This window comes from Xiphophorus couchianus, chromosome 7, assembly GCF_001444195.1.
Source record: "Xiphophorus couchianus chromosome 7, X_couchianus-1.0, whole genome shotgun sequence".
Lineage (NCBI taxonomy): Eukaryota > Metazoa > Chordata > Actinopteri > Cyprinodontiformes > Poeciliidae > Xiphophorus > Xiphophorus couchianus.
In genome coordinates this window covers 18690331-18717180 of record NC_040234.1, presented here as the reverse complement: position 1 = coordinate 18717180, position 26850 = coordinate 18690331, and the positions used below count along the sequence as shown (strand labels likewise).

The 26850-nt window shown below is 37.2% G+C and overlaps 1 protein-coding gene across 1 annotated transcript; it reads right to left on the bottom strand.

Annotated features, from left to right (window-relative positions):
* Positions 1-388: 388 nt before the first annotated feature.
* Positions 389-26840, bottom strand: zgc:162707 (UPF0524 protein C3orf70 homolog B). The gene is made up of 2 exons (XM_028022989.1): positions 25834-26840; positions 389-4519 (listed from the first exon to the last, which is right to left on the bottom strand). The coding sequence occupies exons 1-2, from the start codon at positions 26015-26017 to the stop codon at positions 3849-3851; spliced, it is 855 nt and encodes a 284-aa protein (XP_027878790.1). The 5' UTR covers positions 26018-26840; the 3' UTR covers positions 389-3848.
* Positions 26841-26850: the final 10 nt, after the last annotated feature.

Below are 26850 nucleotides of genomic sequence, written 5' to 3'. Positions count from 1 at the left end.
AGGACTTCACCTGCACTGCTGATCAGTAAAGGGGGAGGCTTAGCTGTCGCAGCTGGAGAGACTTCACTCTGATCGATATTTCATGTCTTACATAAAGCTGTTGCACAGGTCATATTTTAACCATCCCCGGGCTTAGCTCCTTTTCTTAGTGAAATATTCCTCATGCACGGTTAGAAAAAAAGGTTTCAAAAGAGTGAATGAGAAAAATCAAAGACATTCCTCAAGAGGAGACGTCTGCAGCTAAACTCGTTTTAAACAGATTCCTCTCTTTCGTTTGCAGTTTTTCTGATACTCTGCAAAGCATTAGTCATCCGTGTTGTCATGTCGATGACATTCTCATCAAATAAGTAAGTGCTGCTGCACCGCACAAAAGAGAGGGAAAAAAACACTCAGTTTCATAAGATTTATTCATATGAAAATAATATAACAATAATAAGAACATAACATACATTTTGAACTGCATTAATAAGGATTCTGTTCCAGATGTCACCCTGATTTAGGAGTCGTTTTATCTTTTTCACACAGAATCACAAAATTTGTTAAACTATATATACTGTAGATATATTATATATTTGCTAGAACAAATGCAGTCATGCAAAATGACTTCTGCTTTCTGTGCTTAAGGAAATTCAGCAACACTTGTGAAGATTTTGGTAATTTTTGCTGATAGCTTTTGACAAATGACCTGTAAAAACAAAAGAACAAAAGGAAAAGGAAGAGAGAAATGGAAAAAAAAAATCCAGCCCGCTTAATGTAACCAACTAATAAAAGGGCTGGCTCACGTCTTGTTATATCAACCACATCACAACACCTATGCAACATCCCATCTCACATTGTAATTTCCCTCTAAAGGTGCAATAAGTGATTATTTCTGTCCAATAGTACAAACTAACTGTGACAAACTATTCTAATCTACTTCTTTCCCTGCCTACTCCTTCGATTCATCATAAAAGATGCATTAATAGCACCAAAAGCCAATGAATATGCAGTCATGTTATAATATTGATTTAAAATAATACATTAGACAAATTGAGCCAATATCATGTATCTTAATAGTCTTTAGCATTCTCCTATGTTTGCTGTGCCAGAGATATGTGGAAGCAATTTCAATATCTGGCTCTTTATAAAGATCTGTATATGATTCTATTTTAATAGGATGGTTCAAATTATTTGAACTGGGGTTCTGTGGAGTTGTTATGAGCAGTCAGTATTCTGCTTGCAGTAGATGGCTACCTTAGCTAGCACAGTTTGCAGGAACAGAAATTGGTTCTCTGCAGACATGGTACAATACCCTTGAGCAAAAACGGTATTTAGATTAAATAAAGCAGATAAAAATATATAGACTTACCTAAATACCATTATTTGCCTTTATTTAGATCATGACTGCTGGAGAAAGACACCAACCTCCCAAAAAATCCTAAAAGGATAAGTGGGTATAGATAATGGATGGATGAATGGATAGATTATTTCAGTTAAAATATTGTGATTGTGATTTATAAATCTAAGCAAAAGCAAAGAAATGTGTCTTTTTCTAATGAGTTTTGCATGTTATACCAAAACACAAGAATAGAAGTCTTATATTACTTGGTTTATTAGCCAGAATTAACATACATACTGCTAAAAGCTTGTGTGAGAGAAAAAAAGGCAGCCAGCTGAATAGCAGTGCACAGCAATGGTTGGGAGGGTGGTATTAATCCACTACTCTATACTTAATTTATTAAAAGAAGACTACGGTCATTCTGGTACTATTTCTCATATAAAAAATATATTAAATTGCATAAGAGATGGAAAACAGTACAAGTTTTTAAAAACTACATACTTAGATATTGCTAATTGGCTTTCCACACATCAGAACCAATGTGAGGTTCTGGCATCTAAAAACAGAAATCTACCTCTGTTAGGCAGTGGTGTAATAAGACCTTCTGGTGCCAGATCTCAAGATAATAAAATGTCACAAATCCAAGCCTGTGTTGTAAACCGCTAACCAGCTGCTGCTAGCATATGAGTATCTGTCAAAATAAATGTAAGCTAATATTCTGAGCACTGGATGAAATGGTGAGCATTTAATCTTAGCACCCTGTTGCATTTATATACTTAAGACTTATTTTGAAGTATAAGAGGAAGTAGTTATTGAGTTGTTACCTTGTTCTATTGACAAAGTTAGCTAGTGCAGAAGCTGTCTGGTTGGTAAACCACACTCACTGACAAAAGCACTGAAAAGCCTCCACCACTTTTAAATCTCTTAACTAGCAGGTTTATTTTTGTACTCAGAAGAAACGTTGAAAACGTGACAGATAAATTAAGAACAGTTTGTAAGCATTATGGGAATATACGTATAGCTAACAGTTAATAGCGATGCAAAGATTACTGTCCGCTTTGCAGCTTCCTGTGGATGCTAAAGGAAAACATTATCTTTTTTAAATGATTCTGGATTCTTTCATAATTTCTGTTCCTATATTTTATTATATATATTTTATGTATCCTATTCTGTACTGCTGCATGTTAATTCAAAAATGTAAAATGCATAGATTGATCAAGCTTGAAATTAATAGTTTTACACTGTAGAGAGATTCTGAAATGCGCAGTCTGAAACATAGAAAATCTTAACTCTGCTTGTGTGCAATATATCGCATTTTAAATGTTTCTATGTAAAATAGGACCCCTTTAGATTTAGACATGTATGGAAACCATAATATATTAACCAGAATAACCTGGAGTAGAATATTCCATACTGATAAGATTCATTTTGGTTTGTAAAACCTTTACATTACATGTGAAATCAGAAATATAGGTCATTCTTTGTTTCACCAAAATCCAGTTAAGATCTCTTCTTGTCTTGTTCTCATGAACCTATAATCATATTGTTTTCTTCAGTGAGCTGTACCCACCTGCTGGTAAGTGTAGCCCACCGACTACTCAAACACTCCCCACAGAACCCCACTTCTAAAAATCTGACCTGTCATCTACAGTTTAGATACGTTTGTTCAAACAAAGGTGGTCAGAAGAACATAGTAACGTGTGGTAATTAGTCATAGAAGTGGTCTTTAGTGGCAGCTACCGTGTAGCAATGTGCTTCTGTGTAATTCTTGATTGTCAGATACCGACCTACCTGCCGCCTGAGATGGCGTCGGTAAAGTGCGGATGAATTGTGGCCTCTGAAAGCTTTTTTTTCCTAATGCGACAGAAGCAGGCAGCGTCTGGTCAGCTCGGAGGTGAGTCTTTAACGAGTTAAAAGGCTGATGTGCTTGAGGCCCATGAGAGGTAGCCGGCCTCGCAATCATTACGCTCAAGTGTCAGAATTAGCAATGTATGTGTGGGTGGAGTTGCTTACCAGTGAATAAGAGATGACATGGAGGTTGAATGACACTGAAGACTGACAATTGGAGAACACCAAGAGTTACCTCACTGTTCATTGTCGTCAGAGAACAAATTTGTTCCTACATAATGTAGCTCCCGTAACTTACCTACACAAGAAAATCCCAAAAAAAAGCCTATCGTTTATATCTTTCGTGTCTGTTTTGACGTGTTTCTACTCTACTCTTGAATTTCTGTCTACTGTTCACATCCTTGAGATTTTTGTGCTTCCTTCTTGATTCCAATAAGTCTCAGAAATGAACTCCATGCAGGGGAATTGGGCAGAAAAGAGGCTCTGTGAAATTTGTGGCTGTATAATCTTCAGCCACATGCAGGAGAAGAAATTCAGACTGAAGCAACCTTGCAAATACCCTACAGAACCACTAGATTGAGGTTTGCTCCCTGTGAGTCCATGGAAAATGAAATCCTGGAGTGCTGTTCTCTGTTGGACACTGCTCCGTTGGTCCTCCTCATAAGTGGTTTCTGTATGTCAGTTAGACAGTTGTTTCAATCTTTTCGATGATCTCTATCATTGATTTGGAGGGGGAGAGAAGAGAACAGTCGTCCTGGTCCCAGAGGCTTCCAGGGCTTGAGTTTCCATCTGTGCTCAACTCGTCCTCCTCATCCTCACTTCCCTCCTCGCAGGACTCCAGGTAGTGGAGGCCCAGTGCGTTGATACCGGAGTCCTCTGAGCTGGACGGGGACGAGCAGTGGTCCATTTTAGGGCCTTTTAGTTTCTCGACAGTGGAGAGGTGTTTCTGTTCGCTGTACGGCTGTGGGACCGGCGGAGCAGGAGCCTGCCGCTTCGGGCTCACCGGCTGCTCTGGCGGACTGGGATTAGGAGGCAATTGAGGTGTAGCTGGAGCGGGCGGCTGAGGGGAGGGAGGTTGAGGCGGTTCCGGTAAGGGAGGCAGGGGCCGCTGCACGTAGCACATCTTCCCATTGATCCTTTTGACAATGTAGTCGTCCACAAACAGATCCGCGATGACACAGTACTTGGGAGACTCCAGGTGAGGCGGAGACTGGAAGCTGGGTGCCAGCTTCAGGAAGCGCTCGGCCAGAGAGACGGAGAGGTCCATGGTGTCGCTGCACTCTGATCCGACGGACGGCACAGCTGTGCTGGGCAGCTGGCACACATTGGTCATGGGCTGGTACACGTACTTACCTAAAAGTAGAGAGAAATAAATGACAACGTTACTGCAAAAAGATAATAATAATAACAGTAATAATATTGAAGATATTTCAGTCAACCTAAATCGGGAAAAAATTATTTTAGAATGAATGACCTTTCAAAATGTGTAACATACTAAAAATGCAACTGGTGAGGAATACGTTAAAATATTCACACAATTATTGAATTTTTTTTCCATTTATTGTCTTTCAACATAATTACTTCACACACACAGAGTATCACATCATGAAAATCTGTTACTCAGCCTTCACAAAGCTTTGCCCTGTTTAACCCTCACACGTTTAGTTTGGTGTAAGTATTGAAGAGTAAACATTATGGTGAGCCCCCAAGACCTTGCTGATGCCTTCAGAAGGAAGATATTGTATCATGCTACGCATTTAGGAAGGGACTTAAAAAAGGAATCAAAATAATTTGAATCAGCAATTCAATAAACACTCAACAAGTGGAACAACTTCCCATGTGTGGTTGTACAAAAACATTTAATAAAACAGTTTGTAAGAGCAAAAACCTACTATGGGTTCTTGCTATTGTTGATTTGAAAATGACATTTATACAAGAACCATCACTGGTTTCCATGCTATAAGAAATGTGACTGAAAGTCTGCCAAACAGGGAAGAAAAATCTCTGGTCACCAGTAATTTTTAAAAAGGATTTTACACTGTAAAAACAAAACACCAAAGATCAGTCGGAGATAAACTATGAGTGACATGTTTGTCAAGCAGCTAACTGCGGGCTCCATCTGAGCAGACAGCCCAACTAACTAAGAAGATAATATGACCTTGTTATTGTTATGCTATTAGTGATACTTCTTAAAGCAAAACTGCAACACTTTCAGTTCAATACCAGTCCTAAATTTACCAATTGTTTACTCGTATCAACGATGTATTGAAATAACGTGAAATCACAACAAATACATGTTACAAATAACATTATTATATCTGTAATATGTTAAATTGTTTTATCGTTCCAGTAATACAGTGAAAGCCTTGTATTTTTATTAAAAGATTATTATCGTTAGAATATTTCCCCAGCTCATGCTCAGGAGAATGTCAAAATGATGATATAAATCCATAATGTCCTCCACAATGTGGAGTGAAATGCCCTCAAAAGTATACTTTAAAACTACATATAAATTTCGACATATCATTCAGACACTTCATTTAACCATGAATAACATTTTAGAAAAACATTAAGGTTAAAGTGAATAATTTTCTTACCTTGAAGTTATCAGATATGATTTAACAAAAGCAACTAAATTTACTTTTCAAGAAACATTAAAGATATAGCTTGTAACTTTTACAAAAAATATAGATTTTTTTACATATTTGTTGAAACTGTCACTATGTCATGACAGTATGGGGTAAGACAGAATAGGAAATTATTCAGTTTAATCGTAATGTTTTTCTAAAGCGGTGCATTTCTCCAGATAGCAGCTCAGGGACAATGTGGAGGAGATTGATCTTTAGATAGGATTAGCTGTCACACGGTCATGACCTTATTTAACAAATGTAAAAAAATAAATTAAATAAAATAGTCTTTATAATATAATCTTTATAATATTATTTACATATTGCACCTGTAGCAGTGACTTTCTCCTTTAATTTTCAGTTCAGGAAAAAATGAAGAATTAACAGAAGGAGTAAAACATTTATATGTTGTTTTTAATATATCGACAAACCATTTCTATATCGAGGGAAAGTTCTGTGAAGTTTTGAGAAACCCTCAAGGGATTCGAGGCAAATTTCAAACCTTTCTAAAAGCTGCCTCAGGCCTAAATCTATTTGAAACCCACAACACTGCCTACCAGTAAACACAACAACAGAGTCGGTGACTGGAAGAACAGGGCATGTGGCAGCTAATGGGCCCAGCATTTTCCACAGAAGCTGTTGAAAACCAACACAGGGTTAGAGGCAGAGAGCAAATATGAGCATCTCTGTGGCTTCGAGGTTAGCACTGTCACATCACATCAAGAGGACCCTGAAGCAACCAGAGCTTATGTGGACTTCCTCCGGGAGCTTTGGTTTCTCCCAGCATCAAAAACACGCTCAGTTAATTCGCCTGCCTTTGACAAAGTGCCCTTGACCATGACAGCTACTCAGAGCTAGAGACTGTCGGTGACTGCTGTACTGTAGCTGCTCGCTGATCAAAATACTTTAGATAGAGTGCTACTAACTCCAGCAGTATTACAGAGGAAAATAGCAGCTTCAAGTAAATCACAACAACAAGCTGTCTTTAGCATTACAGTAGAGCTGGTAGCTAAAAGTTAGCTTAGCAAAGAAGCATGCCAACACTCCTTCTCTTTAAAAGTTATGGGGTTTTCCATAATTGTTTCTTTTTTACCAATTAGCATTTAGGCAAATATTTACAGGCAATTATTGAGGCAACTGTGTTTAGAATTTGTATATACTGTATATGCCTGAAGATGTTTTTTAATATCAGTTATAGCTTCCTGCAATTATTCACAGATGCGAAATGCTAAAGAAATTCAAAATGTTTTATTTCTTGTGTCAAACCTTGGAGGAGAGATGTCAACTGCCACAAACTTAGAAAAGCTGCATTTTCAGTGTGCTTCATTTGCATTACAATCAACTATGAAGCATTGAACATGTTGCTAGTGCACCTGGCAAGCCACAAAACAGCAACAGCACAAATAAAAACACACAAAAAAATGCTTTAAGTCGATCTAGGCCAAGGATGCCCCTTTTGAATCATACATCTGTGGTAACAATCTGTTCATCCTTAGGGTTAATATTAATTTTCATATCACAAAGCAGTCTCTGCTGCCGAAGGTTAAAAAAAATATTTTCTTACTACCAACATCCGAGGCCAAACTAGAGCAGGGCAACCAAGCCATTTATTTGATGCCTGAAAATAAAATGTGTGGCCCACCTCAGGGGTGTATAAAAGACAATGTTCACAACTAGTGTAAAGTGAGAAAGTATTTACTTCATTAATAAAAAAAAAATACAATTTTAAAATTATTTTTCTTATTTATTTGAGTACATAATGTTATATAAGAAGTTTCAAATCATTGTGGCTCAGTATTAAAAGACAGTTGACTCCATTGTTAAAATATGAAATAAATCTAATTAATCCAATTTTTTGAAAAAGCTCAGTTCAGTTTCACTAGTCACTCCAAGGCCTTATTACTGGGAATAAGGAATCAACATAAATAAATCTGTTTGAACAAAAAATAGGCCAAAAGATAAAAAAAAAAAAAAAACACAACACATCCCTCTCCAGTCTACAGAAATTGAAGAACAAATGGGAAACAATTGACACTGATTAATCTTAAAAACCTTGAAATGCAATTTCTAAAGCCATAGTACTCCTGCAAACCACAGTGAGAGTCATCCCACATGAAGAAAACACAGAGCAGTAGTGAACTTTCCCAGGAGTGACCAACCCACCATTTTTAAAGAAGTTCACAAAAGACAATAGAAGCATTCATAGCACTGCTGGCTTCGTCTCATTTGACCTAAGTGTCAATTATTATAACCCCCAAACTTCAGAGAAACGTCCTGTGGAATAACAAGACAAAACTGGAACATTTTTGGAGGGCATGTGTTTTGTCATCTGGCATAGAACGAACAAAAAGAACATTAAACTGACAGTCAAACATGACGGTGGTGGTATGAAGGTTTGATGTTGATTTGCTGCTTTGGGATGGAACTATGAATTCTGAGGGAAAATGGAGAATGTTCAGCCATCAGTTTGTGGCCTTAATCTTAAGCACATTTTAGTTGTGCGGTGAAGCAAAATTGTGAGAACAAGCAATCAAATTGGCAAGCTGGGATATTACCTTCAACAGGAAGTTGAATTACTTGCTTCAAAGTTTTCCCATACAGCCAGACTGATTGAAACTGGTTTTTTTAGTTTGTTTGTTTTTTTTACTCAGATTATCTTTGTCTGAAATGAACATCAGTTTGATAATCTGAAACATGAAACTATGACAACAAACAGCAATGCATATTACAGATTCAAATGACTAATTAGTGTTAGGTTACACCAGATTGCTCACAATGTATTATAAATTAGCCTGGTCATTTACAAGTTTCTAATGCCTCCAAGATTTTGCTTGTTGTTTGCAGCTCATTGATTCCAGTGTTGCATGAATACTGTAGCTGTCTGTCTAACAGGCCCCCAGGAGAGCCAGAGAAACTACAGAAGATGACAAGCTTACACATCACTTTCAACTGCTTTGTGTCCTCGTCTTTTGTTTCCACTGGCATGAAGATCCATTGAATCAGAATAATTTTTTTTTATTCCCCAGGTTACAGTGAAAATATAAAGTACGGAAGTGGCTCGGCTTTGTGTTGTCAGTGATTTACAAATTGGCTTCTGTCACAGAATAGTTTCCATTCTTCCAACCAAATCGTTATTTAATGATGCAAGTCTCCATCAGGCACCAGTGTGGGGGGGATTAAAGAGGCTGAAGCTTTACAGTGTAAACGCCGCTAACAGAAAACACTGGAGCTCATGTCGATGCAGACAAAAGAGGGAAAGCAGCAGCCGGGGTCGGTTAAATGAGGGAAACTCAGTGGTCCATGTTCAGAATGAGATGAGCCCATTCAGCCAGACAAGAGAGCGCCCACAAATGAGAGCTAACGCTGTAAAAAGGCGATGTGTTGACATTTAGGTTTTAGCATATTACATCTAATTGCATTCATCCATCTGGAGTTTCAAATACCAAGAGCCCTAGTGAGGGACGGACAGATGCCTGCTCGGACACACGGCACACACACACACAGACATATGGAGCCAACGCTACAGCAACTCTAGCCGATTTTGGCAGAAAAAACAGGAAGATGGATACAATAGAGGCTTAACAGCGCAAGGTGGAAAATATGAGTTTATATTTGGTGAAACTGAACATAATTTGTTATAAATAAAATGAAAATGTACTGTAGCAGTTCATGGAGTAATTGAGACTAATTTTATCAAGTAAAGGGAATTACAAAGTTAGCAAACATGAACTATTTTGGTGGGAAAGTCAGCAGTTTTTAATCAAATATGTTTTATTGTGACTTCTCATTAAAAAAATCAACTCTTTACCAAATAGTACCCCAATCTTATCCCCGCCTACTTTCATTTCATACCAGGAAATAAATCAATTCACATTCATGTTTCTAAACCATTGAAATCAGTTTATTTTTCAGTGAAGTTAAATGTTATCATGAGCTGATGGAAATAAATTGTCAGAAAAATATGCAAATCCTACATAGAATTTAATTTAGTTGTACGTTATTGTCTGAAAACCTTGTATTTTAATATATTCAGGTTCTGGTCAACATTTGGGCCAGTTTTTTCTTATAAGATAAAAGAGTTTATAAATCCTAATCAAACTAAATGAAATCTGGGCAGGTTCCTGCAGGTAGGTATTATTTATTAAAGTTAAATAACTACTTTCAGCTACAGCAGACTAGGGGTATAATAAAGAAAATTACTTTTAACTCAATGGATGTCAAGGTAGGTTATAAAATGGGCCCCTGGCTTTGCTGATACTCACAGACAAATGGTTGGCATGAAATATCTTATGGTATATGGCACTATTTCATAAGCATACAAAGTTTTTAATTTTAGGCTAACTTAAAAACAAATCAATATAAACTGTTGCTTTATCTAAACTCTAACATCAATAACAGGTTGGAAACATCTGTTTTTTAACAGCTTAAACAGATGTAGACAAAGAAACATCAGGTTTGACTGAAATAATGGCAATTACCAAACATACAGCGTATGCCCATCCAAATGAATAAACTAGATTTCATTTTCTGATCACATAGCACCTTTTTAAATGTGTTAAGAACAGGATACCTGATGCTTGTGTTAAAACAGTGTTTTATTTCTTGTAAAAATAGGCACAGCTCAACATGAGGCGCATTCATTGATACACTGAAGCCTCAGCAAAGCCAGACAGATGAACAAATGTGTGCCAAGTTTGAATATCATGTAGCTACATGTCTCAGACTAAGACTGAAGGATAAATCTGGCACAAACCTATAAAAAGTACAGAGATATATTGATGCAAGTTCTCATCTTTCTCAATCCTTCTTATCAGACAAGACATTTTTAGATATTAAGTGGCGTCTGGATTTGTGTGTTATTATTCTCACCTTAAAGCCATGTTAGGGCGAGAAGTCAAGTCAATACATACAACTCTGTTCTTTCATAACTAAGCTTTATTTGTAAATGTACAATGGAAATGCTTTCAGTAGATTTATAAAGCTGTGTGGGTGTGATTCTCATTTCTGAATTTTAATAATAAATAAATTGCATACATATGCACAGGCCTGATTTCTATTCATTTTCATTCATGAATGGGTGCAGACACTCCCCTAATTAATCATTTGCATATCGCTCCATTTGTCTGCACCACCACCAGACAATAGACATGACAAAGAAAGAGACAACGGAAAAAAAATATGCACATCTTCCCCAGATGTGACACAGAGACACATTCATCAGTGAAGTAGAAAGGCAAGCCTGTTTTATCATGGATCTGCTCTTACATTAATAACTAAAGTTGCTGAATGGAAAAAGTAACACAACTAATCAGCTCTGTAGGTTTACAGAAACAACTCTGCAAAGGTGAAAGTAGAAAGTGAAGCTCATATGAAGAAAGTGTCAACATGCATGCTGGACACTGTTCTTGCCATTTGTTGGCCAAAGTGGGTAAGTTCAGGGCTGTGATGGAAATGGATTTTAATTGGTTGTAAACATAGAAAGGGCTAACAGCTGTTCTTTTTTCTTTCTCGCAGCAGGACATCCACCACAATGCCACATCATTTTCTCACTTTAAACTTCCAGCACGTTTGAACCTCCTTTTCTTTATAGTCAAGGAACACAACACAGAAAGTTTGCTACAGTATCTCATTGAAGATGAAGCTAGTGGTTTTTTTCCTTCACTGTTATTAAATCTGATTCTTATCAAAACCAGAAATAACAGACTTTTATATATGTGGGTCTCAAAGGATTGAGACCCACATATATAAAAGTTACTTGGGCTGGTCTTTATAGTATAAACATTGCATCCAACTACCCAGAATAAAACCTATTTTTATCATTAGTACCAACTTTTGCAAAAGTTGGTATTACTGCAGCACTGCTTTTCATGTCACCCAGCAACACTGAAACTACTTTGGTAAAAATACAACACCCTAGCAATCCCCCCCCCCAAAAATAATCTACCTTAAACCAAAGCTACACAAAAAATAAAGTATCTGAATATTCTTAATATTATTTTTTTTTTTATCTGGCAAGGCAATCACAGATTTCTGTCATTCAAAAAATGTAAATATGTAAATATCTCAATGGGATCAGGATCACAACATAGACTTGTAATATAAGTGCCAGTGCTTCAAAATTGATAGAACTACAAAATCTTTGCAGCACTGACTAAATATTAACAGCACTTCATGTCATGCCGCCATACGCAGACACTTTATCTACGCTGATGAAGATTCACTCACCTCAGCATCCAGAATGCTTGAGGTAGTCATAGTTGGCCATTCTTTATTAATTAATAATTAAGCTACTGAACAATAAAACAATAATTGTCTGACAAGTAGGGAGCTCTCAAAAACGGTGCAGTTTTCGACCAAGATGGTCAGAAAGTCACACAGTATAAAAAAAGAAAAAAAAAGACAGATCACCACAAAAGAAACATATTCTGCTCTTATGCAGTAACAGACTGAGCCATTCACTTCCTTCACTCCACCAGTTTAAGCCCATACAAGACTTCTTTTTTTTTAAGTGCTAGCACATAGAAAGACAAGAAACCATGTGATGGCAGCATTGGCTAAATTTGCAGAATGTAATTAAGTTATGTCCCAAACCTTTTAGTAATCCAAAGGGAGGGTGAACCAATCTGACCAATCAATTGTACAGTGTACATTTTAGGACATCTTCAGGTCTCAGGTAAACATCCTCATACATTAGAAAAAACTACCTCAGATGTCAGACTGTAGAGAAAAACCCATCAGACCTCTGGCTAAATGGCCTCAGAATAAAGTCTTGGCAAAAAACGGCCTCCGACGAAAGGTCTCAGAAAAAATGGCATCAGAATAAAAGCTGACATTGTTTTATTTGAGACCTTTTCATCTGAAACTGTTTTTGGCATTTTTTTAAAGACTTTTTATTCTGCTCAGGGGTCTATGGTCTGACATCTGAGGCTGTTTTTTCTAATACGTGAGGAAGTTTTCCTGAGACCTGAGGATGTCCTAAAATGTACACCATAGATATTTATTTATATATCATTTTTAAGTGTCTTAAATTTATCCTTTGCCTCTTAATATTTCCAGTCAAATTATTGTACATTGGGTGGACTCACCACTATTGATGCCCACAGCTGCTGAAACTTTTAGTGACCAAGAAGCTGAAACTTAAGGAAAGTGGTGGGAACCTTGTGGTTCTGAAAGAAATAAAGAGATAAATGTCTTGCAGCACCATTATGCAATGCTTAAATACCAACCTAATTAAAGCCAGTCTCCAAAGAGGTCCCTCTATTATGAATTACAGTTTCTACTGGATAAGCCATCCTGGTGCATCGTTGCCTCATAGTTTGTAAATCTAAAGTTTCTGTAAAAATTTGATGATAAAAATATTTTCCATATTTCTTCCTTTCTGTTTATAAATACTGTGGAAAAAAACAGAAGCAAAAATTAAACAGCATTGTGTGTGATCATTTCAATGAATAATAATGTTACAGTGGGCAATGTTGTACTTCATTACTAGTTATTAGGCAACAGTACAGTAATGCCAAATCCAATAATAGTGTATAGCAAGTTTACTTTAAACTGGAAATTGTTTCCAGCGTAAGACTCATTCAGTATTGTTTTAAATGAAGCTTCTGGCAAAAAAAATAGATGTTTAATGTATAAATTAATTAGATAAAAGTCTATCTTGCTTTTTTGTGTCTTTTCCTGTGTGGAAACACCAACAAATGTGATGCTGCAGGATATTTCTGGTTCTGCTTTAAAGTAAATACAGATTTAAAAAAAAAAAAAAAATTTGCCATTTACAGTAAATGCATTAACAGTAAATGTCAAACATTTTAGTCAATTCTTTGACTTGCACATTACTGAGCTTTCCACAGCAAACACAGACACAATGTTTTCCTCTGCCAGGGGTCTCATTCAACCAGCTGCTGAACATCCTACACTTTCAGCAAGGACTGAAAGAACCTTTCATCACATCACAATTAAGTACAGCTAAAAGCATTGATCAAATGAAGAGCTAATAAAGGCCATAAAATGTAGTCACAATGAAAAGCCTGTATGTTTTTCCAGCACATCTGGACATACGGATTTTTAGCAACAGATCTGACAGTAAAGTACAATTCAGAACACACTCATATTTATTCATTTTACCAAATAAAATGGGTAAAATTACTCACATGTACATGAATGACACATATGTGTGCATTTCCTTTTGAAAGGTCAACTTTTAATGGAGAGTCTCAATCTTTTCACGACTGCACATGAGAGAATATCGGAAATGAAAGAATTTCTAACTGCACTTATACAGGATAAAAATTACTTTTTTCTATTTCATCTTTATGGTCCATGTGAAAAAATAAAATCCACAGAAAACATCAAGGACATTTAAAGCTGCCTCCTTACAGTATTGAATCAAGCAGAAAAGCAAAAAGAGAATGTTGTAAATAGCCACAAGTTATTTTTTAGAGATATTTACAATTGAAGTAAGAGTAAGGAGGTTAATGGTGAAGTGGGAGGGCAAGCAGTTCATCCCCAGAGGAGGCAGTGGATTATTCTTTTGATAACACACATCTCCAGCTTGCATGTCGCTTCTCCTCCTCTTCCTGCTCGTGGCAGGCTGCAAGCTGCTTTCTCTGCTTTAATGGACAAGGTAGAGTCTCTGGAAAATATTACAGAACACTCATTTGTCTCTCTCACTCTCCATTACGGAGCTCCACATTACTCTGTCCACTTTTCAGTCCGCCTGACTGCCTGCAGGCTGAAGCTGGGACTGTAAACAAGCTCAGCGTGAAAGAAAAAAACAAAAAGAAACACAACAAGCAGTTTCACAAGTTTTGATTGTCTGACCAATCTTTATGTGCAAACCATAATTATGCATACACTTCATAGTAGTGTATGCATAATTATGACATGTCTTGTTGGATTTAGTGCAGATCACTAAATCTCCCCTATTGGCTGGGTTTTTGTGTTCAGATCTTTCCTGCGAAGAGCAGCAACACAAGCTTCAGGTTTCAGCCAAGATGACGCTCTGATTCAGGATCTTGTGAAACTCCCTTCCTCTTTCCTGTTTCAAGCACACTGGGTCAAAAACTGCTCCACATGCAGCCACTGGGAATTTTACTGAGTTCTGTAAACCAAGTTCTCTCTGTGCAAAATATGCTATTCTTAAGTTTTTCTTTCCATAAATGTTGCTTCTATGTGAAAATGTTTTTCTTTTAACAATGTCCTTTAGCTGAATAGTAGAACAGTGCTATAACAATCTTGAGCTCATCACAAATTCAAAAGTTGCCATTAGACCGTTTTCCTGCCAAACTTTCCCACCAAACATGCATGATTTCCAGTGGAATATAATGAGAATAAATTATGTGGCGGTACTGATGCAATTTGGCATTTCAAAAGGAAATTTGTTATGGTCCAAGCAGAACTTGTTGTGCTGGGCACATAACTCCTTCACTCAAACTGGAGACAATGAAGACCGGCAAAAAGGGCGAGAAACAGGCGACAGAAAGAACGAGCTAAACTTCCACTAATAAAAAACTCAAAAGCTGCATTTAAATTTTTTTTTAATACTCATATTCATGAGTAGGAATTAGGCAAGATGGTTGCTGCATCTTAAAACTGAGATTGGATAGGAAATTATCTAGACTAAATATATTACAAAATTACGAGGTTTTACTGCAAAAAGTCTGAGCCAAACAAAACCAAATACTGCTCTAAAAGTAAAATCCAACATCAAAACATAAAAAATAGTATATAGTTAGATGATTTTCATTTAAGTGGGTATATGACATCTATTTTGAAGCACAAATATGCCATTTATTGATTATATTATGAAACCAAAACAAAAACATGTTCCAGCAGTAACATTTCCAACCATACAGTCTGTTTTTGATGCAAAACAAGCATTACTTTGGTGGATGACACATTTTTCAAACAATGACATTTGGTCAACAATACAAATTTTCTCACTGAATGATATAGTAGCTTTTAAGGCTCTTAAATATAATATAAATGCAAGCAAATAAAATTAGGGCAAGTTTTGCCGTTATTTGTCAACTGAGGTTTTTAAATTTAAAATGCATCTAATCAGTTTGGGTTTTGCTGCTATAAATTCATTAATGAGAACAAGTATTTTATCAAACGGTTACATTAGAGACATTACCGCTGTGTACGTGCTGTCAGACAAAGATTGCATCAATGTTTTTATTGCCTTTTGTTAAGTGTCATTGCAGACAACATATTTCAAAGTACTCCAAGCCAAAGTAATGCAATTAGATATCTTTATCAAGATAGCTGATAAAGAGGCTGAACACTCACCTCCTCATTAGGTTTGCATTAATACATCATTAGCCAATCAGAGCTAGCAGCATTCCTATAACAATTTCCTGCCTTTTATTATGTAATTTCATATATGATATATTGCTTAGTTCTGTGCTGGCTTTTATTTCATTTGATTTTTCTCTATTTTTTATAATACCAATCAGTTCTGATTTTTTTCTTTTTCTTTTTGATACATCAAAATTGGTGACTTTTTAAAAAAAAAAACATTTTTCATTTTAAAATAAAATTACCAATATACAAACTCTGCTTTGGAGAATATTACCCTAACCTTAGCGCCTGCTCGCTAGCAGGGTTGGTTTATTTTTTCTGTTCCCGCTTATGTAAAAGTAAAATGAAAGCAAAAGAAGTAAACAGATGTGATGTTGTTGCATCATATCTGCTCCAAATCATGGCCTGAAACCTGAGATTTGGGACCCAAATGTACCCTTTCAAGTCCTACTATTTTGGTATTTGATTATATATAATATCCTTGTTTTATTGGAGGCTAGCTGTGTTTGTTTCTTCTCTACCTCAAGCAAGATTGGGTAGCAAAACAGAGGCAGCAGTGGACCCAGAATTAAACTGGCAGGCAAGATCTGAGAGGTTTTAGCCAGGAAAAAAAAAACAAAAAAACTCCTTTATATTCTCAAAGCAGAGTCTATTTACTGGCAAGCTCTACTCCTCTACGAGAGGAACTAAGCACTTGATCTTCACACGGCCCCTTTTGTGGAAGCGTGGGGTATTTTTAATGTTGTTTGTTGTCCCCGTGTGTTCATGATTACTATAAAGACAGAACACATGCAAGCAAATATGTGTGCAGCTATATATAGAAACTACTACCCAGAAAGCGATGGCGAGTAGCTGAGGAGGCAGTTACAGTAACAGCATAATTTGATGTTGCTGAAAGGTTGTGGAGCACACCAATGGGATACCTGTTCTCTCTTACTCTGCAAACATTTTGCAACCATGCAGAGAAAATGAATAACACAAATGGTTTCAAGACTTCCCAGATGGATGTCTATCTAGCTTTCCTCGACCATTAACGATGACAGGTGCACACCACTACACACTCTTCCCCGACTGTCTGACAATGCGGGTACACATTGAAAACTCCATGGAGCTTTTCTCCTCCCTGCTGTGTTGAAACAAGTGGAAAAAGTTTCATTTGAAATTTTGAAGTCACAGCAGCTTATGAGATGATAAGCAGAGAACAGAAATCCAATTAACCTCACCTTTCTTTCTACAGTCTTATATGATGCAACTCAGCTGACACTACAGCACACAATATACTGCACCCTTCACACCACAGTAAAGATTTTGAAGCGTAATCTCACGGTGAAGAATGTTGAGAAATCCAACATTTAAGTTTAATGCATTTATTTAGCAGGAGGGGGGAAATTCACCTCAACAAGTTATTGTTTTTCTCTAAATTTTAGGAGCCACACTTATCTGAATTTCTAATCATTCCTGTTGAACAAATGTAACTGCAGCATTTCTTATTTATCCTTTTCTTTTTTAGTTGAATGTTTCTGGCCTACTGTCTCCCTGAGGTTGAAACAAGGCAAAACAGAGGTGTAGTTCTCTTTTCAACAAAATGAGAAGGAGAGCATAACATGCTATTCAAATAAAGCAAACGTGTGTTAATCTTTATATAAATCACCAAATCACTTCAAGAAAATACAGCCTGGCCCAAACAATGTTTTTTCTGAAGTCAGAGCAAATTTCAATCAACTAGAACTGTGACAAAAAAGTCTGGGTGGTGACTTCAGTTTATCATGCCATCAAAGTTAGGAAGATGGTAATAAAGATAAATCTCCAAAGATCAGTGTGGAGAATCTGCAGGGGTTTTCATAACAATCATCAAATGCAATCTATATGTCCATTGTCTGTTTGGGTTTTGATGCCTAAAAAGGCTTTTCTGTCTTTCCACCACAAATACTCCTGGTGTTTTCTTAATTTTACTGGAACTTAATGTGGAATTGTGTTTTCATGAAATGAGACTAAAAGACTTATTAGTACTCAACAATAAGTTCCTTTTCCTCTCTCTCACAGCTCTGCAAGAACAAAAATGACACAAGTCTTTTCTTGGAGTCCTAGTTTGGGAATACCTGCAGCTATTTATGGCCACATCATCACACAATGTGCTTAAAGGTTCAAATGTTCAATATCTTATACTGTGAGATTATAATTCTGTAATAACAGCATAAATTAAGGAATTTTAAATGCTTTTTGGATGCAGCAATAAGTTGGAGGGTAACCAACTTATCAAATAACCTAGGAGCCATTTTAATTATTTTTCACATTTGTCTCAAAAACTCGCAGAATCGTGTTTCTGGTCAGAAATGCCCCGTAAGGGTCATCAGTGAAAGATTAATTTTTATTTTCTTCTAATTAGGCATAATTTAGCCCTCCTACTGAAAGAGAAAGAGGTCAGTGAAGTAAATCTTCCTGCCAATACTGGTTGGTAATGAGTCTTTAACACACTATATGGTGATCTTCCAGATCATTCTCCGTTCTCCAGCTGTGAGTTATGGACCATCTATTGGCAGACTAAGTGGACCACCATTGTGAGACAGTTAGCCACTATGAACTACTGACCTATACACTGAACAGGAAGACAGCAGGTTGGTGGAAAACCTTTTTAGATTTTGTCATGTTATAAGCACAAACCTCAGCTTATTTTATTGGGATTCCATGTGATTTTAAGTGATTATCTGCTTGAAAATAGAAATCTGAAAGTCTGGCATGCATTGATATTCAGTCCCCCAGACTTAATACTTTCCAATCCCTGGTTTTAAATCTTGAAAAGCTTTTTATTTGTGATGCTCAGTTTAAAACAGTGAAAGTTTACTGTCACACGTAGAACAGAGGCAATAAAAACAACAACAAAAAAAACAACAACACATTTTCTTCCTGTTGTAAAGTTTAAACATAAGTTCACATTAACCTCAGCTAAATCCAGAGAGCATAAAACCAAGCTCTTTTTCTCTTTTCTTATTAGCTAAGCTGCAGTGGGAGGATAGTAGATCAAAAAAGGGAAGGTGGTGTAATATCTAGACGGACTTCTTTCCTGGTTCTGCTCTGCTTCCATCACCAACAGAGCAGCAGTTAAAATGATCGAAGGAGCTGTGGTCTGCAAACACGAACAATCAGTCAAGAACCTCGCCTCAGGCCCCATTACTGATCCGTTAGAAAAAGGTGAAACGGTTTATAATTCAGCACTGCGCTTAATTCAGAATCAGTCAGCAAATCAATCTGCACAGGACAGGAGTAACCCTAGAAAACCTCCATGTTTCACTTTTGGATAGTTGCAACTTGCAAGCAGTGTGCTTTGACAAATGAGACAGATGAGATAATCTGACAGAGAGATCCCACTTTCCTGTACCAACACAACAAAATGTATCCCAGAAACAGAAATTGGTGCTGACAGGAAACAAGCAGATTGACAAGACTGTTCAGTGCTCATTATGGCCTCTGATAGACTTTGTTAATGAGTAATTCATCACTCTCTTTGGCAAGTGTAATCAGTTAAAGAAGGATTAAGTGAGAGGAAGAAAAAAAAAAGAATTCAGGCCAGGTGGTTCTAGTGATGCTTCAAGCAAAGGCAGTCATCAGATGTGACATATTGGCGGTGACACTAAACACAGCTAATTACTGCTAATGAGAGGCTTGGACTGATGTTGTTGTCACCAGCTGGGAACACTGCCTCCACCTACATCAAATTCTGTTTCTTTCCTCTCCATTTTCTCTGCCAGAAAAGCTACAACAGGAAAAACACTCAAAGCCGCAACGGCGGGATGTTGCTCGGTTTTCGGCTGGAAATAAAAGAAGGAATTAAGACACAGGTAATCATCGCCCCATGCTGTTCCCAGATAATGGAAATCATTTGTGTTTGAGGACATAAATGCTGAGCAAAGTGACCTTTTTTGTTTGTTTTCCTGAAAACCTATTAAAAATGTAATTAAAAAGGCAGCTCAGCAAGGCTCCCCCGTGGTGGACGAACAATTATCAGCTTCTGAACAAGTTTGTGCTAACAGGCAGCAGCTGCTGGCGCATTCGAAATGAAAACGCGACGAGATATGGGGCCGCCGCAGAGTTCTGCTCTTTTGCATTCAGCATTACTTCGCTTTGCTGGAGAGAAGTGAGCCAAGCTGAGGCAAGCATAGAAAGCAGCCGCATACAGTTTTCTCAGTGGGCGCCCTGGTTCTGTCTGATTCAGCAGCCAAAGATGGTTTATTTTCACTGCTGGTGCATGACTGTCCTGCACAGGGAAGCTGAGAGTGGAAGCAGAGAGTGATGTGAAGGTGAGAAACTATATCATGATTATTTTTTCCTACAGTTGAATGAAGAATGTCTTGCAAAAAAAAGGAAAAAAATACAATCACAACCCTTGAAAAGTTCCACATTCCCTGATGACTCAACCACAAACCTTAATATATTTAATTGGGAGGTTATGTGACAGACCAATACAATATCTGTGCTTTTAAAAAATTTGACTTTTTTTTTACTAACCACCTTTAAATAAATGCATTCAATAGTATTTAATACTTTAAAGTCAGATATGGTTATAAAACAAAATTCTGAGCTTCAAACATTTTAAAAAGTGCTGTTTAATAAACTGTTTAAAAATGGGAAGGCTATGCCAGAACTGCAAATCTACCAAGGAACCAACAGGCTGACTTTAACTCTAGAGGTCCACAGCTCCATTGGGAAAATTTGTATATCAAATACAAATATTTTATGTCAAAATTCTGGCCATTGCTGAAAGAAAGCCCAAAAAAAAGTTAGTTTAAAAAGTTTATCACAAGCCAGAGACACCAGAAAAGTGCAAGAAGGTGTTTTTGATTTGATGAGAACACATTGTAACTTTTGTGTCCCTAATTCAAAACACACTAGATATTAGATAAGGCTACAAGTAAGGATGGCAGCATCATGCTGTGGGAATTATTTTCTTCAGCAGGGACAGGTCAGCAGGTAGATCTACTGACAGACAGGGCAATACTGGAAGAAAACCTGCTAAAATCTGCAAACGGCATGAGACTGATGAAGGATGGAGGTTCATCTTCCAGCAGGAAAATGACCCCTAAACAATCAGAGTTACAATGAAATGACTGACATCAAATCATAGTGTGTTACTTCAGATTTGGATTCAATTGAGAATGCATGAAAAAATATGAAACTTTACAGACATTCCCATTCCAACCTGACACAAAGAAGGCTTTACTAAGTGAGGTGTTTTGTCAAAGAAAAGGTACACACTTCTATCCCTGGATTTAATTTTGAAAATCACGCATCGCTGTTTATGTCATTTATTTTTTGCTTCACAATTACAGCAGCCTATGCATTAGTTTCTATTGATCTATGACAAAAAAATATATATTGAAGTTTCTATTTTTAGTGTGACAAAATGTGGAAATGTTCAAGAGGTATGAATATCTTTGGACGGCAGTGTAGTTGGATAAAATAAATCTGCACTCTGCAATTGTTTTACTGCTAGAGGGGAGGATGAAGTCTAAATGTTCACAGACAGATAAACACTGGATTGGCTTTGCAGAGCCTCCTGAATGCTTTCTGCAGATTGCAATAAACACTGGAAGGGATTCATCACATTTCTGTCACATCTAATATTTCAAAATCGCGTGGCTCATTCTGAAGAGAAGGTGGGGGCATCTGAAATCCCACGATTACACAGCAAAAAGATTACAATGTGACTTGTGCGGTTGCATGCTGTAAGCCCCTGCGTGGCTGCTGCAAAGGAGATGGTGATTGTGTTTTACACTGATCTGAGGATTTTCAGGGCAGCTGGAGTGAGATGGGGATAAATTGGGGACAGCACAAAGAGACGGACACGCTGTCAGGGGTCGGGTTTATGCTATGGGGGACTGGTTCAGAAGCTTCAGGCTGAGAAAGGTTCAAACTGAGAGACAGGTGTTGGCGGTAGAAGAATGCTGCAAAATTTCACCAACACCTCTCAAAGTCACATGTTAAATTTTGAGCTGCATGTTTCCAACATCGACAGTAAAAAGGAAATTAATGAGTACAGCAGGGTCTCTGCTGTAACCCTTTTTTACAATTAAAATGTACTTTTTAGTCAGTGATTACTACCAACATCTAAAGTACCACTATAGCTCTCCATTTCTCCTTTCTCTGGAAAAGAAACATGCTTAATAAGGAGCCCAAATTAATAACAGTGTGCAACAATTTCTTATAATTGCTCAAGATTATTTTACCGCTTGCTGCCTGAATTTATTCTCAAATATAAAAATTTACTGATTTTATTTTTGATGTCATTATAGCACATACAATAAATATAAATTTAAATGTAGGTTTGATGCCAATTAGCAACATTCAGGAAAAAATGTTCATGATAACAGATTTTTCAGTCTGCATGGTACCGTTTCTGTGCAATACATTCTAGTCCTAACCAGCTTAAGTCTAGGATGTTGTTTACTGAGTGACTAAGAAATTACAGCCAAGTAGTTCCACTACAGTTCCAGGTACTGGAACTGGAACTGTACTGGTACAATGTGCATTAGCAGGCAATTTGGATGCATTAACACATGAAATTGTTTGAGTCGATTCCAGATAAATAAATGTTATCACTCAATTCTGTTACTTTCACATTTATCAGACAGGCACAGGACAGTATGAGAGACTTCATTCAGCCAGCTGACCATCCGTGTGGAGAATTAGGTAGGAAAGGCAGAGTACTGAACTACTATATGCTTTACACAGCAGCGCAAACTCTGTTCACTCCTGCACAGTCTCTAGCATTTCCTTCAAAGTACGTTTAACCAAGATAACCAGAATATACTGTACCTCAGTGTTGAAAAAAATAAACTAAACCCACCAGATGAATCACAATAAAAAAAAAAAACATTAGTATAATTGTGCGACAGTACATGACCCATGCCTTTTATCAACTTCAGAACAAGTTCTACAGAAGTGCTATTTTTAGCCATGAAATTAACACTGGCTGGTCTGCTGAGTGTTCAAAGCATTATGTTGGGTCAAAATACATGTTACTAGCAACTGTGTTGCTGTAATAACTGAGATTTAATCAGCTTTTAAATGTTTGTATATTACCTAAATCCAATCAGTTATTCATCATGCATCACAAAATCTAAATGAAAGTTTTGAAATACTTAATGTGTCACAGGCTTTAAGAGGAAATCAGCAGACATGGCCTTTAAAAGCAGAAATGAAAGTGATGATTCAGATGTGTGACAGAGTCATCAGACTGCATCCAGAAAATAGATGAGACAGAAACAGAAAAACAGAATCAGAATCTGGAACATAAAAATCCCTGTTTGCTAATGAGTCTGAGTTCACACAGCAGACTCTGTTTTCAAGAGTTTTTTATTGAAGGGTTTGAATCTGTTGAAGCGTAAATTAGGTTCTATATCATGAATAATACAGAGAGTATTTATAATAGATGTAGAAATGTTGTTAAATATAAAATACAAGTTGCTCTGAGGATATGCTCTTAGTACAAAGATAAACTTTCACAAAAAACTTTATTGCAGCATTATTTAATCATGTAATTTGCCTTAGGTACACTAAACATCCAGGAATATTTTGCAACCACAGATGCTAAAATTTATTTGATTATCCTGATTGGTTACTAATTTAATAATACATAGTGGTCATTACAGTAAAAAAACACCCATGAAAACACAATTTTCGTGTACATTTGAGGGTGTTGAAAAATATAAGTGCTTATAAATAACTTAATTGGACTCTATAGTTTTGTTCCATGAACTCCAACCTGGGAAACCAGTGCAAAGTCACAAAAGTAACGTACCTGGCAGGGTACGTTACTGAGGACTAAATTAGCTATATAATTTCCAGCTAAATAACTGCACTGACTTTGGACCTAATAAAGCACAGCAGACCAACACCAGCCGATGAAAGGACTCCTCAATTCATCACTGACTGTAGAAACTTCACACCTTTTTTCAGGATGTTGATTTCTAAATTAAATGCAAAGGTTACTCTAATCTGTAAAGACTTCCAACTGTCTATAACTTTCTTTTTAACCCAGATTTGACACTTGCAATGTTGCTACTGGTTCAGTTGCGACTTAACTCAACCAATGCAATAGTTATAGCCCATGTCAGCAATAAATGTGAGTGATGTTGCTCTTGAAGCACTGCCACAGTCTAGAGTAGACCAAATAAATCTCTCCAAAACCTTTAAGATCCTCTCAAAACTGCAGCTGTCAATGTTGCTTGTAGATGACCTTCTACACTCAGCTTTCCATTAAAGACTTGTTTTTTTATCAATGACATTTTGTGGCTTATGATTCTCCAGGGAGGTGTCAACTCATCGTTTTGTTTCATGGATGTTCTTTTAACTTCAATATGTAACCACAGATGGTTTGCTGGGAGGCGGAGAGGATTTGATTATTTTTTACTGCAGAGAAAAATACTATATCTTGAAATATTTCTGTAGTACCTTTACAGTCACAGTAAAGGTTAAACTTTACAGGGCAGCAAGTGATGCATGATGTTCAATGGACAGATAATTAATTCCAGTTGTCACCCAATCTAAAATCTAAAATTAAAGTCGTTGTTGGTTGACGTTACTGTGTAATCAAAAGCAGAACTAGTTCATGTTCATATTCATGCTTTTATTTTATCTTGTCTTGACAACTGCAACAGCCTTTTTAGAAATGCCTGCAGAAAAATCCCATGAATTTCACATATGAAAGATGTTGACCATCTCCAGTCAGGTCAGAGCGCTGCTGCAAGTCTTTTAACCAACACACAAAAGAGACTTTTACTCTCTTTACATTGGCTGCTGGTACATTTTAGAAATCATTTTAGAATTTCAGTATTTACTTGTAGAGCCCTTGTGGTCAAGTCTCAGCCAGTTTCAGACCTGGTAGAACCCTACAGCGCTTCTAGTCTGAAAGACTAGAAGAGGTCTTCCAGATAAAGGATTTCAATAGTTCCTCGAACACATTTTAAGAGCAGAGGGAGGTTGAAGACTCATGTATTCAGACTGGTTTTTAATTAGTTTATGCGGTATGATTGTATTCTGTTTTATTAGTTTGTTTATGCTTTTGTCTTATGTGGTTTTAATGGGGTTTTTTAAAGCACCTTGTGGTTTTCCAACCGTAAAAGGGGCTACATAAATAAAATGCACTTACTTTACTTTCTAATGCATCTGTGTAACATATTAAATAAATTGATATATGTATTTTCTCGATATTTGAATTTATTCAGATTTCCCTATATAATGATCAGCCATAGGATTGTAAGTATTGGTGCCTCATAGAGTGAATAAAACTGAAAAAGTAATAATATAAAAAACAACAAAAAAGGAACATAAAATTGATTTATAGTCTATAAACTACGTATTTTTCTCACAGTAATGGTTAAAATCATCTGATAAAACATGACGCACATTACCATTTTTATAGACAAATGAAATGTCTGTCTAGCGTAAAATCTATCAGTTGAAATTTTACCGATTTGTTAGCTGTTAAAAGGTACTGTGAGATTTATGAGCCTCACTTTTTGATTGATTAAATGTTCTAATTTACTGAGAAATACTTCTATTGCCACTTTATTTAGTTTTCAAATATATTTTTCTTTATCTTTTTAAAATGTCATCTCTTTAAAGAAAGCGTCCAGCTTCTCTGCCTTTTGAACATCGTAAACAAACCGAGCATTTTTTTTAGTCATCAGACGTTGAGTTTACATTCTTGTTGGTCATTAAAGCATGCAAATACAAACTTACAGTGACACCAGCCCAAGTGGCAGCACCAGTGCAGCTTGAAGCACTTCCCGTGGCTGTGCGTCGCGCAGATGGAGAGTCCATCACACGGCAGGAAGTCCGGTCTCCCCGCGCAGCTCTTGGCCAAAGCCTGCGCCTCGTCCAACTTCTCACTCTTCGGACACTTATGAGCTCCCGAGGCGGCCATGCCAACATTTCCCGGATCCAATTTTGCTTTAAAAACGCACACACGATCTGTTGGAGTAAAACTAAAACCGATCCGAGAGGTTTTTCACGGTCCACGCAGCCAAGGAAGCTTTGTAGAAAGGGGGGGATAGGTGCTGCTGGGTGTTCTGAATCCAGATCAGCTCGGTCAGTGCTCACACAAAGGGTGGCACCGCGTTCTGTGGAGGTACAAACGACGGACAATGTCACATTCGAAGCCTCCCGTGATCGTGATCCACGCATCTCCCCATCTCTCGTGCCGTGGCGTGGCGTCGGGGAAGCTCCTCAGCTGTGCGCGCTGCTTGGTGACGCGCATCCGAACTTCATCACAGAAACGGGAGGAGCCCCACGAACACAAAGCCAGCTGCTTTGCGCACTTCAAACACCACAACCAAAGGCTTTCATCAGCTCCTCACAACTTCAAAGATCAAGGCTTGAATATGAAATTCGTCATCTCCAACAAACCTTAAAGAACTAGACTTTAAAAGTGTCGATTTGTTCAGGATGTCTTTTAATTAGTGGTAATTGAAAGCCACAGAGCATTCCATAAAAGAAACCAGGCTACGTGGGTGGAATCGTGCAACCAATCAAATAAAGGATGCAGAAAATGGTTAATGGTGATGAAAATAGCAGCATTGTAAAGCAAATGATTCCAGCTGCTCTCCAGCCGCTAGGGGGCAACCCTAACATCTGCTCAGGACTGGACGTCAGACTGAGATTTACCTGGAATGAGCCATTGATTTATGTTAAAACAGTTTAGAGCTGCGGGTCTCCCTCTGTTCCTGCTGAAGCTGACCCAGGAGAAAGCAGGATCTT